The sequence below is a fragment of the Nanorana parkeri genome, unplaced genomic scaffold, assembly GCF_000935625.1.
Source record: "Nanorana parkeri isolate BGI_ZX_2015 unplaced genomic scaffold, ASM93562v1 scaffold115, whole genome shotgun sequence".
In the NCBI taxonomy this organism is placed as follows: domain Eukaryota; kingdom Metazoa; phylum Chordata; class Amphibia; order Anura; family Dicroglossidae; genus Nanorana; species Nanorana parkeri.
In genome coordinates, this window is record NW_017306383.1 from 1,530,499 (window position 1) to 1,547,122 (window position 16,624).

Here is a 16,624-nt window from a genome sequence, read left to right on the forward strand (position 1 = left end):
TAGCTGTATCTCATTGGCAAGCGCTTTCGGGGCCTCGCAGGGTCCCCTTCATCAGGCTTAGACCCTGCGAGGCCCCGAAAGCGCTTGCCAATGAGATACAGCTATTGGCAATACAATATTTTGCTTTTTCAACTCATGGTGTGCTGGTGACATTTTTTCTACACTTCACAGTATGAGGCACATTGCCACCTGTGCATCCTCCCTTTGGAGTTATATCAAATGTTACCTTTATTTACTCTATTAATATCGTTTTAATGTATTAAACAATTTTTTACTCTTTCATTTAGCACCCATTCCATTTTAGAGGGAAATACCTTATTTTCTATTTACAAATCTATTGACCTGGTAATCCCTTTACTTTTATCTCTATTTACATTCTTCTATCAAATCTCTCTTTTCCCTCCTTCAAATAAATAAGTCCCTTAGCACCCATGCGCAACATGTTTTGCGCCTATTTGGGCTTCAGGGGGTCTGTGCAAATTGTGCCAACAAAAAAGTGCTAGTGTTTTTCTGCCATCTCCAGGAAAATAAACTACCACAGACCACATGTCACAGTGCCTTATATAGATTCCTATTTGCCATCCTATTGTGTCACTTCTGTCAACGGCACTTCCGATAATGGTACTTCCGGTGACGTCACTTCTAGCAACGCCATTTAGGATTCCTCTATGTGCCTAATAGAGGGTAATATTACTGTATTTTCTCTATTTGTGCTGCTTCCTTTACCCTTTCCTCATTTTCAAGGCTTTTACCTTTTTTTTTATAATCTTTTGCTGTTTTTATTAATATAAGTTTATTCTTTTGTGCTTTATCTGGCCTGTAATTCAAACAAAATGTATTTATACTTCTATTTTATTTGATTAATTTACATATATAACATATTTATAAATATCTAATGTATTCATTATTATATTCATTAAATTATATACATATTCATTATTTCTTAGTTTTACACATTTTTTATTTGTTTTTTTATTTATGTATTAATAGTCACAAAAAACGGAAGAAGGTGAAGCGTTCATTCAAGCCATTCGGGTTCAATTCAAATATCCATCTTGCCTCAGTTCATAACAGCTTATCATTCAAGTTTCCTCTTCTGGGGCCAAAATGTAATACTTGCTATCCCCAAAATTTCAACTCCTCCTATCTTTTCATTGTGTTTTTCCTACATATGTCATGGAATTAGTTTATCTCTCTTTAGGATTATATCATTCACATGTTCCAATACACATCTCCTCAGCTGTCTAATTGTCTTTCCAACGTATAGCATGGGACAAGTACATTTTGCGATATATACCAATCCAGTCGTACTACAATTATGGAAAAATTATATCTTCACCATCAAGTTATCTTTTGGATTTTTACATTTCTTGATAGTAGGCATGCATTTACAAGCTTTGCAATGACCACAATGGCACAAACCTTTTGGTGGTTCCAGAAACTAGATTTTATTTTCCTGTTTCTAAATGGCTATGTACTAGCCTATCACATAAATTCTTCTCCCTTTGATAAGTAATGCTTGGATGTTCGTGTAATATGCCCCTCGAGGTTTCATCTTGCATTAAAATTGGCCAATATTTATCAATTATATTATAGATATAATTGGATTGTGCCGTATAATCACCAATCATCTGAACTGCCTGTTTTTCCTCTCTATCTAGACTTAATTGATTTTCCCTTATTTATTTCTTGTTCGATAATATGCCGCTTTCAACACCCTTTCTGGGTATCTTCACTTCTCCTGCCTTCTCCAAACACTTCACCCTTTTGTGAATAAAGCTGGCCATACACCTTACAACCATCGCACAATTTTCGTTGTGCAATGGTTGTAAGGTCATTAAAATTTCGTACGTCCTGCCCATCTTGGACAGGCAGATTGTACTTGCGATCATCGCAAGCCCTCCGCGCTGAGTGGAGTGCTTGCCGATGATTGCAATGCTGAGCGGGCAGTGTGCGCTTGTGCACACCGGCCCGCGCGGCTTTCGTCTTCCGAGCACGCTACCAACCTGCCAAAAACCGTACGATTTTTGGCAGGTTTTCCAGCGTGCTAGGAAGACGAAAGTCGTACGACCTTAGAGTAGATTATCTGACGATAATCGTCAGGTGCATGGGCACCTTAACCCTGTTAGAGAGAGAACAATCTAGGACAACATAGCTGAACTGAAAAGTGAGCTGAATTGGAGAATGTTTCCCAATGTTCTCCTGCCTTCGCAAACTCTTCACCCTTGTGTGAATAACCCTGTAAATCTTTTCCACAATACATCACATTCCTTTTCAAATACATCCTCTACAGAGCAATTCCTTTTTGCTCTAATACAGTATTTCACTGGGATACCACTCTTTAGAGTGACAGGATAATGACTGTCCCTAAATAAAAAGAAATTGTTGGTTTCCCATATATTTTGTTTTGTAAACCTCACTATGTAGCCTTGTAAATAGTCAAATCCAGAAAATGTATATCTTCCACCTGTATTTCACTTGTGAAGAACATTGTTATTATTTAGTACTTTAACAAACCTTTTAAATCTTTCTTTCAAGTCTTCCCATATCATAAATGCATAATTTATCAAATTAATCGAGGGAAACAAAAATTAAGGACATTTTGGATGTAAATTCCATTAATTCCTCACAGAGGAATATTTTTTCCTTCTGCCAATCTAGAAATACATTTGCAAATGTTGCTGCACAGCAGGTTCCCATCGCTGTTCCTCTACATTGTTCATATATAGTGTAGCCCCTACATAAGTTGCTACAGGTTCAAATAGATGTCTGCTTGTAAATAGCTAATTGTTACTGTGCAGCCTTGGGACACAGAGACTTGTAGTATAGAGTTGCAGTGCAGAGCCAGGAAGAGACTGTGCTCTACAGAAATGCAGAGACTACCATTCCCAGGGGGCTTTGCAGTAAGCAAGAGGAGTGGGCTTAGCTGAAATATCCTGGCATGCTCAGTCCGGGAAGAGCCAGCAGACTGTTTGGATCAGTGTGTGTTGCTGATATTCTTACAGGGGAGCTTTAGACCCTGTGTGGATCAACCGTGTGCCGTGGACCAGTTTAAAACGGACCTGGAGAGAGAGACTTGCAGGTCCGCTGTGTCAGTGCTGTTCGGATGATCGTTTCAGCGGGACGCAGTGTGATCCTGTTCAGTGGAGATATTAAGGCCTGGATGACAATTTGCATTCTGTGACCGGGAGACCTGCTGAGTGATAGCCATATCATTGATCAACTTCTTGCAGTGACCAGATCCTACGTTCCCTGCATGACAACGGCAGTGACAACTGAAGGAGGTCAGCTGGAGAGGAAAGAGATGCCTGCCTCTCGCTGACAGACTCAAGAGCTGCTGAACAAGCACCGGATTTGGTGAGAGGCCTTTTGCCATCTGTATCCATCATAACTGATTACTTCAGTTATACACAGTATGGGCCCCAACGATGGCTAGCCTAGACCAGTGCTACTAACCAGTAGTATAGCGAGCTGGGGAATATTTCGGACTGAGATATTAGCAACCCAGTCAATAAAGTCAAGGATAACTATTTAGATAGCTCAGTACTCTGTCAGCCAAATAGATAGCCGCGTCTACAGAATGTCTGAATACCAGAAGTACATTGTTGAATGTTGTTTCTCTTTGTTATTGTATTTCTCTCATTTGTTGGTCAATTATACTAAGTTATTTTACTCAGTAAAACATGTACAAAACTTCACAAGTTGTGTTGATGTGCTGTGGATGCTGTCTGGGTGGTAGATCAAGTAGATAGAAGAAGCTCAGCTACAAATTTGGAGTGTTCCTTCAGAAAATTCCCTCTTTTACAAGCTTCCATTCCCGTTCATGCTCTATGTTGGTATACAGGGCTTCCACGTCTAGGCTAGCCAAAAGAGTCTGTTCACCAATGGGTAATTCATTCAACTTCTTAACAAAATCCCTGGAGTCTTTAATATATGATGGACGTGTTTTTACAAATGGTCTCAAAATTGCATCCACATATCTACTGATATTCTCAGTGAGGCACTGATTCCCAGATATAATGGGACATCCGGGTGACGTTTCCACATTTTTATGCACCTCCGGTAGTGCATAAAAAGTAGCAATAGTAGGATTTTTATTTAAAAGAAAGCTAAACTCGGCTCTAGATATTCATTTATTTTCTAAGGCTTTCCTCAAGATATTTTCTAAATCTTGTACTTATTCCTCTGTAGAATCTTTCTGGAGTGTTTAACCATTTCTAGTATCTTGTAATAATTTAAGACACATAATCAGGTAAACATCTCTGTTCTTTAAGAATAGATTTCCACTCTTATCAGCCGGTTTTATTATTTTTTTTACTAATTCCATTCCAATTCTCTCAACTTCTTTATCTTTTCAAATGAACAATGATGTTTTATTTTACATTTTGGTTTCTTTTTTTCTCAACCGGTGAGTTCTTCTTCCACCAATTTCACAAACAATGGAATATTTGGATATCCTGATAATGGATGCATTATTTTGCTCTTCAGTTGCAATTTAGTAAATGGACTGAATATTTCTGTCTCCGTTGTTTGCTTTCCTTTTTGTAGGGATTCCAGGCTTCTTAGAGTAGTAAGTTCATCTGTTGTCAAATTCATTATTTTTCCTTTGTCATTATCCTTAGCATATTCCTTAACAAGTGCTACTTTACTTGCAAACAGGTTTAGGTCTTTCACCCAATTAAAAAGAACAAAGTCAGAGGTGGGGACAAATGTTAATCCATTTTCTAAAAAATGTTCTATGATGTTTATTCAACTGCATTGCATATTTTCAACTTATGATCAATTGCTTGACTTTCTCCTTGTTGAGTTGCCTGTACTCCACAAGGATTTTTTTATTCATATACATCTCCCTCTGCCTCATCTCGTACCTGTGTAACACCGCTGATCTCTGTTCCTCAGATCTCTGTTTGGAGTATCCCTCTTCTTGTCTTGGGCCATAATTACCAAATTCTAATCCACTAGCTCCTCCATAGCCTTCCCTTTGTTGACCTACGTGTCTATTTCCTCTATTTTTTCCTCTATTTCCTCCATTTCCTTTGCTAAATCGATCTACAAACAGATTTTCAAATTTATCCCCGTGTTCCCCATTGCAAGAATTTCCTGATTCACTTGATTATCATATTTCTGATCTTTCATAATACTGAGTTGTTCCCCATTTCCTTCTTTCAGGCCACGTATATACTTCACCTCTTTGGTAATAATTTAAATCTCTCAGAAATGTCTTATCTTTCCTGTTTTATTTTCTTCTTGTGTTTTTCAACATGTTTCTTGACAGATTCCTCCAATTTTACTAAATCATTATTCCTTTGTGTCTTAAATTTTAGTACTTTTGTTGTTCAGCTTTCAGCTGTTCGTTCATTCTTTGAAAATTGTTTTTTCTCATAGTCAAGTAAATATTGCATATTCAATAAAGTGGAATATTTTCTGTCGGTAATTCTCCCAAGCCTTTCAAAAAATCCTTATCTTCATTATGTAAACTTGGTTTGATAACATTTCTCAAGCCCTTTACAGTGATTTTCTGTTTAATATACATTTCAAGACTAGCTACCTCCCACCAGGAATATGTATGCTGTTTATACTCTAAATATTTTTTTTCGAGGCTTAATTAATTCCTATTTCTTTTTCCCCAACTGGTAATTCCTTTTTCGAAAATACTAGGATCGTTACCAAAGCTAATGATTGGAAGATAATTTCCTTTTCCAAAAAACCTGCCATATTTCTAGCCACGAGAAAATCTCCACAAAAACTCTAGTAACTTTATTTTGACCAACACTACTAAACTTCCAACAATTATTATTTTCAGGGAGATGTATTTTCTTTTTAAAAAAATATATTCACTCTACTTCTGGGGTCTCAATGTAGCACTTTTTTCACAGTATCATGTACATTGCCACCTGTGCATTCTCTCCTTAGAGCTATATGAAATTTGATCTTTAAATAAAGTTAAAATTGTATACAACTCTAAGGGGAGGATGCACAAGTGGCAAAGTGTGTCATACTGTGAGAAAAGTGGTACAAGTGCCATAAGATATTGAACGACTCTAATAGCCACAGTCATGACTCCTAGAGGCAGATGCATGATGGGATTTTTTGTTTCACCACAGTTGTCTACCCTTCTTCTAAGCTAACCCATAGGTCCACACTCTGTTTGATCTGCTCATAAACTGCTAAAAGAAAATGTGAATGGCTAGTCTAATGTTATGCTGCATGTCAGCTACAGTCTATCACACTTCTACTATTAATCTAGAACACATAAAACACATTTATTATTGTTAACATATGTTTGCCATCTTACAGGAGTCGCATCATCTCAAAACCAGCTTACAGAATGAGGCATAAAATAGTGACATCTTTGGAATGGAAGTGCTGCCCAGGATACAGTGGACAGCATTGTGTGGTCTCAGGTTTGTTTGCACTCCAGAATTTGGCTTTTTACTTTAGCTTTTTACTTTTTGCCATCATAAACCTCAACTCAAAACTAACTTCTGTATGTCCATAGTTCTGATCTAATTTAATGCATTTTCTTTGGTAGAGTCCTCTATAGCTTGGGAAGTTGAGTAAAGTGCTGCACGGATAAGGCAAAGGGTCTATTTATACATGTGTTCACCCAAGTTCCCACACAACTTGCACCCACATTTCACACATTTTTCTATTTGGATTCAAATATAAACATGTGTTAATCCTGAGTTTGTGAATGTTGTGTGAAATCAGTTAAACATAGTCCCCAAATTCTCAGTAGCCGAGCACACACTTGTGCGCGCACGCACACCCACACACAGTTAATAGCTTAGGAGCTGTGAAAGCAATAGTATAAAGAAACATTTTAAACAAAAAGTTACAATATAAGCATTAGATTAGACATATGTAAACCATACGTTAGTTCTAGACAATTGGAAATTGAATGACACCAGCAATTATGATTATTTAAAAACTAGAAATGTTAAAGGATAAGTTATTTTTGTACCCCTTTCCCTTGACCTAATCTAACCCCACCTCCCCCTCCACAGATGCATTTACATACTGTACCACAATCCTTCACTGTCCTGACCATGTCTGCACTTTTACAGTCCCATTGACTGCACTTTACTGTCCCATAGAAGTCTATGGGGCACTAATGTGCAGGTGCAGCCAGGGCAGTGAAGACGTGCACCACAAGATAAAAAACAAACAGCAGAACCATGGCCGTTGGATCAAGGTTGGTAGGCATCAGTGAAAGGGGGAGTATGGGTTAGGTTTGTCAGAGGAAGGGGCCAAAAATGATGCATGCACTTTGTTTAAAAGTACCCTTATTCTTTAAATCAGCTTACATTTGTGTAAAATGAAGCCATACATGCTATGTCTGCAATAAATGAAGTCTTCTCTCTGATGACAGCTATAAAATGAATCTGCTATTTCATTATCTTAATATAACACATTTTAATTAAAAATAATTTCTATTTGGTTACAATATGCTGTAATTTGTCACATTCTATTATCAGAAAAAAAGGGCATTACAATTTAATACATTTAGTTTTTCATCTATCAAAGACAGTTACAGGTTACCCAAGATTAGTTGAAGGTAAGCAGAGGGCTTTCAAGGTGATATATCAGTAGCTTATCTAAGTTAATTGTCCATATTAAAACAGCAGGATCCCCTTAAGGATGCTCACTGCAAAGAATCGTATAACTCACCCATAAAACTTTGATTTCTGATGGTCTTGCTACTTTAGCTCCTTTGTCAAAAGTTCAACAACAAATGATAAAGGTAGCTGAAGTATGTGGTTTGTGTGTGTGTGTGTGGCGGGGGTCACATAAATAATGATTTTAGATTTAATTATACATAAATAGATACCTTTGAAACAGAATAGTGTACATATAAAGAGCACCGACTTGTGTGTATAAAGTATTTTTTAAATATTATTCTAAAATAAAAGAGGTTCAGTGTTAGTTACAAAAGAAGTCTCACAAAAATGATTGATTTTTAATTGTATCTGCCAGGGGACCAAATGCATATAGCACTTGGTACCGCTCGGATCAGTGGCAACATTGCGCCATAAAAGCACCTCTTTATTTATATTAATGTAGCTCCACCCCAGTCTGAAACCTAAAATATGGGCGTTCTTGTGGGGGGAGGTACAACAACCACTAAGCCCCAACTACTTCTCTTAGCTGATTGTTTACTATTATGAATGAACAATCAGCACTATAGATCTGTCTAATAGAGCTTGCAGCTGCTAGTAAGAATACAGGGCATCGACAGCTCTATCACACAGCCTAGACAGTACTGATTGTTCATTATTAAAAGCTCATTCAGCACTGCAGGGCTGTGATCTCTCTACTGGGGCTGTGTTTACAGATAGATCACATAGCCCCACAGCGCTAAGTGGGCTTTTATAAATGAGTAATCAGTGTTGTCGTATCCAGTACAGTGTATGACACAGCCCCAACAACAAAGTGCATTCATTCATGAATGGCAATGCTGGTCTTCAGACTGACCCCTGCTGCCAGAGAACAGTGCTGTCACTCACAACTCCTCTCTTTGCTAGTAGCATGGTCAGATGTGCTTACTGTCCAACCATGCTGCTTTGCAATGGCAGAACGACATGGCAACATTTATACGCACTTGGTCCCCTAGTGGATTAAATAAAAATGTCTAATTTTAAGTGAGATTTCTCCTTTAAAGATTAAAGGAGAACTATGGGGTTAGGGCTTTTCCCCATAGTTCTCCTAAGGGTCACTAGTGGATTAAATAAAAATGTCTAATTTTAAGTGAGATTTCTCCTTTAAAGATTAAAGGAGAACTATGGGGTTAGGGCTTTTCCCCATAGTTCTCCTAAGGGTCACTAGTGGATTAAATAAAAATGTCTAATTTTAAGTGAGATTTCTCCTTTAAAGATTAAAGGAGAACTATGGGGTTAGGGCTTTTCCCCATAGTTCTCCTAAGGGCAACGGGGGGACACAAACTAGCGTCCTCCCGTCACCCTAAGCTCAGTATATAGGGAGTGCAGCTGGCGGTATATTGAGACGCCGCAGCTGAAACGGATCCCGACAATTATGTCTGGATCCGCCCAGCTGCGTGAGTGGCAGGGCCAGCTGTAGCCACCCCCTCACACGTCCGTTCGCCAGTCAGCGCTGGAGGATTGGAGCAGGGAGGGGGGAATCCAGTGGCTCTCTGCCGTGACAGGATTGAAAAGTGAGCGAACGCCGGCATGTGTTCGCTCACTTCCCGATCTACTGAGCCGACCTGTGACAGTTTCATTGTCACAGGTCGGCTAGAACTATGAGGATGAGTGAAAAGCACTCACCTCATAGTTCTCCTTTAATATCTTTTACATTTTACGTACTTTTTTTCTGCTGTGCAGATTTTTCTTGGAGCACATAATGCAAATCTAAGATGAAACACTGAGCCTAAGGCCCTGACTCTTTTGAGCTCAATGTCACTTAAAGAGACCCTGTTGCTGGATCATTAATTTTGAGAAAAACCATAAGATTATACGTGCAATTAATGCATTTTTTCCATGTTATTTGCCTATAAAAGACTCCATTGTGTAGACATCAAAAGCTCTGAGACTGCTGGGTGGCACCAGTGACAAAATGCTGCACACATCCTGAATGATGAGCTATTGATGCGGTGAATGTACCCCAGCTACCCAGAGAGTGTCCCTGTACTATAATTGCACAGGTACCCATTGATGGCACACTGCTGCTTGTGCAGCCTTTTGTACAGGGCTAATGTTGAGTTCCATCACATGTGGTTGCAACAGACGAGGCGGTTGGTAGGCTGTTAAGGTTACAGCTGCGATTTTGCCAGGCAAGCCACGGCCAAGTATGACCTCATAAAGTGGCCACAAACCCTTATGGCTTCACAAAGGACATCCTGGAGGCCAGGGTACATCGTGATATATTGCTGCACCACAAGGTTGAGGACAAGTGCTAGGCCAGGCAAATGTTTGATTTTTTCCATGTAAAGGGTAGCTCAATCACTCACGACTTCGTCTGGCACAAGATGGCGTGGGATAAGCCACCACTCAGCCTGGTCCTGGAAAGTTGCCAGAAGGTCTGGCTCAGTTAAAGGATGCGGCCAATGAGAAGGATGGGCTACAGGTGACTGTGCTGTCACTATTAGACAAAATATGTGGCGGCACCACCAGCTCCAGGAGTGTGCCCCATTCTGTATTCTTCCCAGCCGGCAGAAGAGTCACCCAGTGTGCCGTGAAGGATATACAACATCCCTGCCCATGAACACTAGACCATGTATCTGTGGTCATGTGTACCCAGTGACACAAACACATTACCTTCCACATGCTGGTGGGATTGCCTTCTGGACAAAATAATGGGGGCTAGGTACCTGCCACTGTAGTGTATCGCAGGCCACAAACTCATGAAAGGGGGATGTTTCCATGAGTTGAAATGGAAGCAGCTGCAAAGCCAGCTGTTTTGCGAAGCTGGCATTAAGATACTAAGCATGGTTGTAATTCTGGAACTTTTTTTCTTGCACTCTAGCAGCTATGCAAGAGACACCTGCCTTGGAAAGGATTGTGCTGCAGACGGTTTAGTATGTGTGGAATAATTCTGTAGAGGTTTAGTCTTTTACTGAACCCTTCTCTGTGTGGCCCTATGACCCTCTTCCCCATTTGACATGGTGTTTTCTAAGCCAATGAAACTCCTTGTGAGACTTCCCTCCCTGTTTCTAGAGGCCACATATGTTGAAATGGATGCAGCAGGAGAATGTTGTATAGGGGGTGGAGATGCAGAAAGTAAGGAATGAATAGGAGTGCAAGCTGCCGACTTGCCTCATTGAGGTGCTATTCCCATTGAGCTTTGTGGTGCAGAGTCATGTGTTGTGTGGGTACCCAAATTTATGTGTGGGGGTACCAACATGGCTTTTCTTTTTACCATGGCTGATAACGCTGGAGGCAGAGGCTGCAGACCACAATGGTGCTGTCATCAGCAGATACCTTAAAGCAGAACTCAGGGCAATTTTGTTCTTAACCCCTGCAGTGGGGCTACTGCAAGAGTTAAGTGCTCATTTTCCCCAGTCATCTTCCAGGACAGTTTTTGTGTTTCCTCCGGCTACACAGGGACATTGTAATGTTTGTTATTTTCAGGGCTCAAATTTATTTGCCTTAAGGCTGAGCCTAACCCGGCTATGCGTTGGGACCTACTCCAGGTGTGGCCTGCTGCAGCGCATACAGGGTTTTCCCTATCAGACCCCCATCCGATTCTAGGCCAAGGTTCCCCTCCATCATTCAGAGAAGGCAACCATCCTCCTGCACGTGTGTGGCGCCAGACGGTGACCCCCCAGGTGTGCAGCAGTGGAAAGGTGTTCTACCTGAGCTGGCTGGCTGCTACTACAGTCCCTAAAGCCTGTCTCCTCCTCCGGTTCAGTCATGATATGTCCTGTGATGTCCTGACATCCTATACACAGTGTATAGAACGTGATGACTCAGAGTACCATAGACTGCTGCAGTGGAGGGGGAGAGAGGCACCAGGAACTGGTCTAAGAGCAAGCTGACTCTGAAGATCGGGTGAGGATAACTTTTTTTTAGCACCTAGACAAAAATGAGCACTTAACCCTTGCAGTGCAGGGTAGCCCCACTGCAAGGGTTAAGAAAAAAAAATTTGCCTAGAGTTCTGCTTTAAAAAGGCCCAAACTTCTGAGTTCTGTGGACCAACTCTGGGCATAGCATTAAACAATACCTATCGGGCAGTGCAGCCAGATGGATTAGGACAGCTGCTCCCTCCAGCCGTCTGCAAGCTTTTCCCTGCCCATGGACAAAATTCTCCCTTATTGCTGTTCTGTTTGTCCCTCAGAACTTTCCTCTTTTCCAAATTGTGCCATTCGCATTCTGCTACCTCTCCACCCACCCCCTCCTCATTGCTTGAACCCACTTTGCAGTAAGTTTCAGGTGCTGGAACATCACTGCCTCTTGATTCCTGCCTGATGTCCCATGACTGCTGTGTAGCTGAACCATCCTCCCCCTCTATGGACATGGCGTTTATTTTGTCAACCTCACTATCTGACGGGTGAATCCCTGACCATGACCAAGATCACCTTCCTGCCGCAAGACAGTGATAGCGTGATCAAATAAGTTTGTCGACTGCTCGTAGTAAGTTTGAGGGGTTATGATGGGATTAGCAGGAGAGGAGGTGTAGGAGGAAGGTGAATTGGCAGAACTTGCAGATAACTGAATGCTCTGCATCTAGGAGGATGAAGAGGAAGGCTTTGTAAGACACTCAAATACCTCCTGTGCATGCTATGGCCTCTATAGCATGGCCAGTCTGAGAAAGAAAAGCCAGATGTATCCTGCCTCTAGATGGTGCAGCGCAACCACCACTTGTCCTGCAGAGCCCCCTACTACCTCAGCATGAAGCACCTCTGCCTCTCAATTCAGGCCTCTAAATTTGCCAGAACGACAAACCTTGAAATTCTCAGATTTGTTGCGTGGTGAATCCAAACCTCATCCATAATAACAAGGCTTACAACTGTTATCCCAATCTGTGAACCTGCTTCTACCAACAGGAATAGTAGCCCCTTGTATATTTCACACTGTACATTGGAGCACCAATATCAGATGTCACGCCCACTGAAATATTGTTACGGCTGGATGAATTCTCAATAGCCAAGGTAAAATAAAGCAAGAGAGGTCCAGCAAGGACAGGCAGGACAAGAAATGTGCATGTAGCAACAACATGATATTGCTGTTTAAAGTGAAAAACTATATTAGTGAGTTTAGGTTGTACTCTAGTTAAAAGCAAAAATGTTACACTAAAGCGTACTGAATGGACACAGTCCAACTGCTGAATTGCTCCAATTTTCATATTCGCATTCATCCTGATCATTTGGTTTCCCTGCTAGGTAAATTCCAGGAATTGCTAATATACTAGTACAATGGTGTTAGGTCTGAGCAGCGTCTTATTTCATATTGCAAGAGAGCATGTTAATGATTTTTGTGCAATGTTGTAGGCAACATCTAAGCTGTAGTATAAGGTGACCACGTTCACTTTTAACCACATCCACAATATCACACACACACACACTTTTATCCAGGGACAGCCTCCTCAAATCAGGGACTGTCTCCAAAACTGGGGACATCTAGTCAACCCAATGTAGACTAGAAGGCCTGGCCCATATCTAGGAAGTATCTGCAATGTGTTGTTCTGTGTGATCAGCACACTAGCCAACAATACAGGTCTTTATATGATCACTTTGTTTCCAATTTCCGAACAGGATCATCATCTGCCAGTGCTAATTATAATGCTTGACACATCGTTTAATGTCTGCTAGCTCTGAGGTGTTCCAGTGTAGTTGCTACTTAATATATCTATCACAGTCAGAACAGTCACCTACAGCAGTTCACTTTGGTACTTAACTAGATTTCTGTCAGACCATCACCACCCCTGATCAATTACTGATGCCCAAGCCTCATACCGGACTGCTACAGTGTCCAAATACATTGTTATTCATATTAACAAGGTCAAATTCAAAAGGTCAATTCTATTTATACTCCATCATATATTTTCATGCCTAGCAATACTACTGCTGCTGCTATAGACAACAAAAAAGACTAAACTGTATTTTTATCTTCATCATTATAAGCACCTCTGCCCATAAGACGGCGGTGGTGCCACTCCTGCTGTACACAATACCAGAACTCTGAGATAAAACTAAAAAGACAGATTCAGTTTTCTTTTTTTATTACCTGCTTCCCATTCTACTAAGAAGGGCTACTGATGCTACCCCGACACTTTTTCAAAAGAATGATTACTGTCATCTCCCTGTATGCCAATGTCCTCAATAAAAGACATCAAAAAAGCAATAGGAAATAAAAATGTAATAAGGGTTTTCCCCTCAGAATAACTTTTCGTTAACTTAAAATCTACTGTAAATGTGTGTTCTAGACAAAAGAGGGTTATTATGTTTTTTGGAAAATCCGCAAAGGGGGTGTTTCTCTTTTTTATACTCCTTTAGCCCTGTGCTAATAATTATCACTGTTATCATACTTTTTTATGCCATCCACATAGAAACACAAAAAAACAGCATGCTTAGCATTAAAGGAGAATTATGCGGTAAGTGTTTTCCCCCATAGTTCTCCTAAGGGTCACGGGAGGACATAAACTAGCGTCCTCCCATGACCCAAAGCTCAGTATATCGCAAACTACAGCTCGCGGTATACTGAGATCGCCACGGCCGGGGCGGATCCCGACAATACTGTCAAGATCCATCCAGCTGGGTGAGTGACAGCTGGCTCTGCCTATCTAGAGGCAGAGCCAGCTGTGCCCGCCCGCTCCCCCATCCGTACCTCCAGTCAGCGCTGGAGCATCGAAGTGGGAAGGCGGGGAATCCCTGCAGGGAGCCGTGAGTGACAGTCACCGCTCTCTGCAGGGAGATGATGGAGAAGTGAGCGAGTGACGGTATGTGTTCGCTCACTTGCCGATCTATTGAGCCGACGTGTGACAGTTTCATTGTCACACGTCGGTTTCATTGTCACACCTCGAACTATGAGGTTGAGTGAAAATCACTCACCTCATAGTTCTCCTTTAAGCCCTGATTCACACCTGAACGTTTTGTAGCGCTCATCCATCAAAAACCCATACTTTTAAATGGTGTTTTTTCACATGTGAGTGCTCAGGGGCCTTTAGTTTGACACCCAATGCTCAGAAAGGCACATGAGCTACTTTTAAAGCAGAATGCAGAATTTTTGGCCCAGTAGACTTAAATGGAAGCACTTGAAAACATCTCAAAATTAGCATTTTTCAAGGCTAAACAACCATCTCTGTTGCTTAACAAAAATGCTCAAGCCTGAATATGCCTGTAAAAAAACTCAAAAACACTCCAAAAATTGCTTGTAAACACTCACACTCAGCCTTGAATGCAGCCTGAATTACATTTTTCTATTTAACTGGTTTGGTTACTGTGAACTTTGAGCCAAGGGAGTAGTGCAGATCTTAGGCAGGCTGTATACAGGTTTATATTAAGAACAGCTATCTTTCATCAATCTAATAATTGACAGAGCCTGACCAGCAGAGCATATCAATTTGTTTCCCTTTATCCATCCCTCCAGGTGTGGCTCAGTAAGGCTGCTGTTTTAAATGTATTTTTTGTTGTATAAATTCAGCAACGTTTGGTTACTGGTAACAGGTATTATATAGTGCCAACAATTTATGCAGTGCTTTACATTGAGCACATTCACATCAGTACCTGCCCTCATGGAGCTTACAATCTAAGGTCCCTATCTCACATGCACACAGGCCCAATTTAAACAGGAGCCAATTAACCTTCCAGCATGTCTTTTGGAGTGTGGGAGGAAACCGGAGTACCCATGCAAACACAGGGAGAACAGCATGTAAAGTTTTATGATCTTTAACATGGGTAGGTTAAACTTGGTTCATTGACTTTTAAACTCTAAACAGGTGTCTAACTTTCATTTTGAGTCAACTGTTCCTTTTTCCAAGAAAGATCATGGGAAGACTGTTAAAATTCAAATTACATTGTGCACAATGGCACTTTAATGGCCATTTTTATTGGACAAAGGGATGGAAGCTAGTGGAGGTTAGCCCCTAATAAATAAAGTTGGGCCCCTAGAAACAAAGTGGTTTTAGAGGTAGACTGAGGGGAAAAAATGTGGTCAGCAAAGATAGCAATAGACACCTTGTGGCCCCTGTCTAGGGTATCCTCCTTGTCACAAAAATCAGATCCAGAGATATAGTCAGTTGAGGTTAGATATAACTAAAACAAGGTAGATTCCTCTGTGGATCTACTGATCGTCATAGTGTGTTTACACTAAAAACCATGCTAAACCAGCACTGGATCAGGGAGGAGATGAGTTTAACACCAGGAGGAGTGAGGTACTGTGAACTCTGTGACTGATAAGAAATATCTGGGAGTATATATACTGGCACTTATTATCTTTAATGCATGCAACATAAACATATGCATCTCTCCTTGCTCTCTCCTGTATTTTCTCCTAAAAAATTGCCATGCGGCGCTAAAGTGTTCAGGTTTCACATTAAGAAAAGGTGGCAACCCTACATGAAACATGTTCTAAAAGGTGACATTTAAAGTGTAAAAATACTACCACAGTTGCCCAGCCTGACAAATATGTAAAAAGATTGTATAAAAAAAAAATCAGTCAAGACACATTATCCTAGCCCTAGCATGAGGGATAATGGCAGCAAATTAGTTAGTCATTTCAATTCATTTATTAGCAATATTTAGAATTACATAAATTGTTTTGAACAACTAGACAGTACAGTAGATTCTTTTTGCATTACCTAATGTAACCACCAGATGTCTCTAAGGTGCCAAATGACACCAACCATAGTGTTATATTCCTACTCTAGAACAAAACTTACGTTACAAGTTATTGAGTCTGTGATCATGATCCCAGTATAATGTCAGTTGCATACGCTCTTTTACCGAATAGTAATCTGTCTATGTTATTGTTTGTTTGTTTGTTTATTTGTTTTGTTAAGGGTGTCTCTTAACACTCATGCTCTCAGGTATTTGTATAGACCAGCATTTCTCAACCTTTTTCAGTCATGTCAACTTTTAAAAGTATGCAAAATCTCAAGGCGCCACAGTTAGTAAAAAATGTATTTAAAAAACGTAAATGTAAAAAATATGTGGTGCCCCCCCCCCCAA

The 16,624-nt window shown here is 40.6% G+C and overlaps 1 protein-coding gene across 1 annotated transcript in view; it reads left to right on the forward strand.

The window, feature by feature from the left end:
• The window catches only part of MMRN1 (multimerin 1), an 81,759-nt gene that overhangs the window by 50,641 nt on the left and 14,494 nt on the right, over positions 1–16,624 (forward strand). The window contains exon 3 of the mRNA XM_018553281.1: positions 6,298–6,404. Coding sequence (XP_018408783.1) covers positions 6,298–6,404 — 107 coding nt within the window. The remainder of the gene's footprint in view (positions 1–6,297; positions 6,405–16,624) is intronic.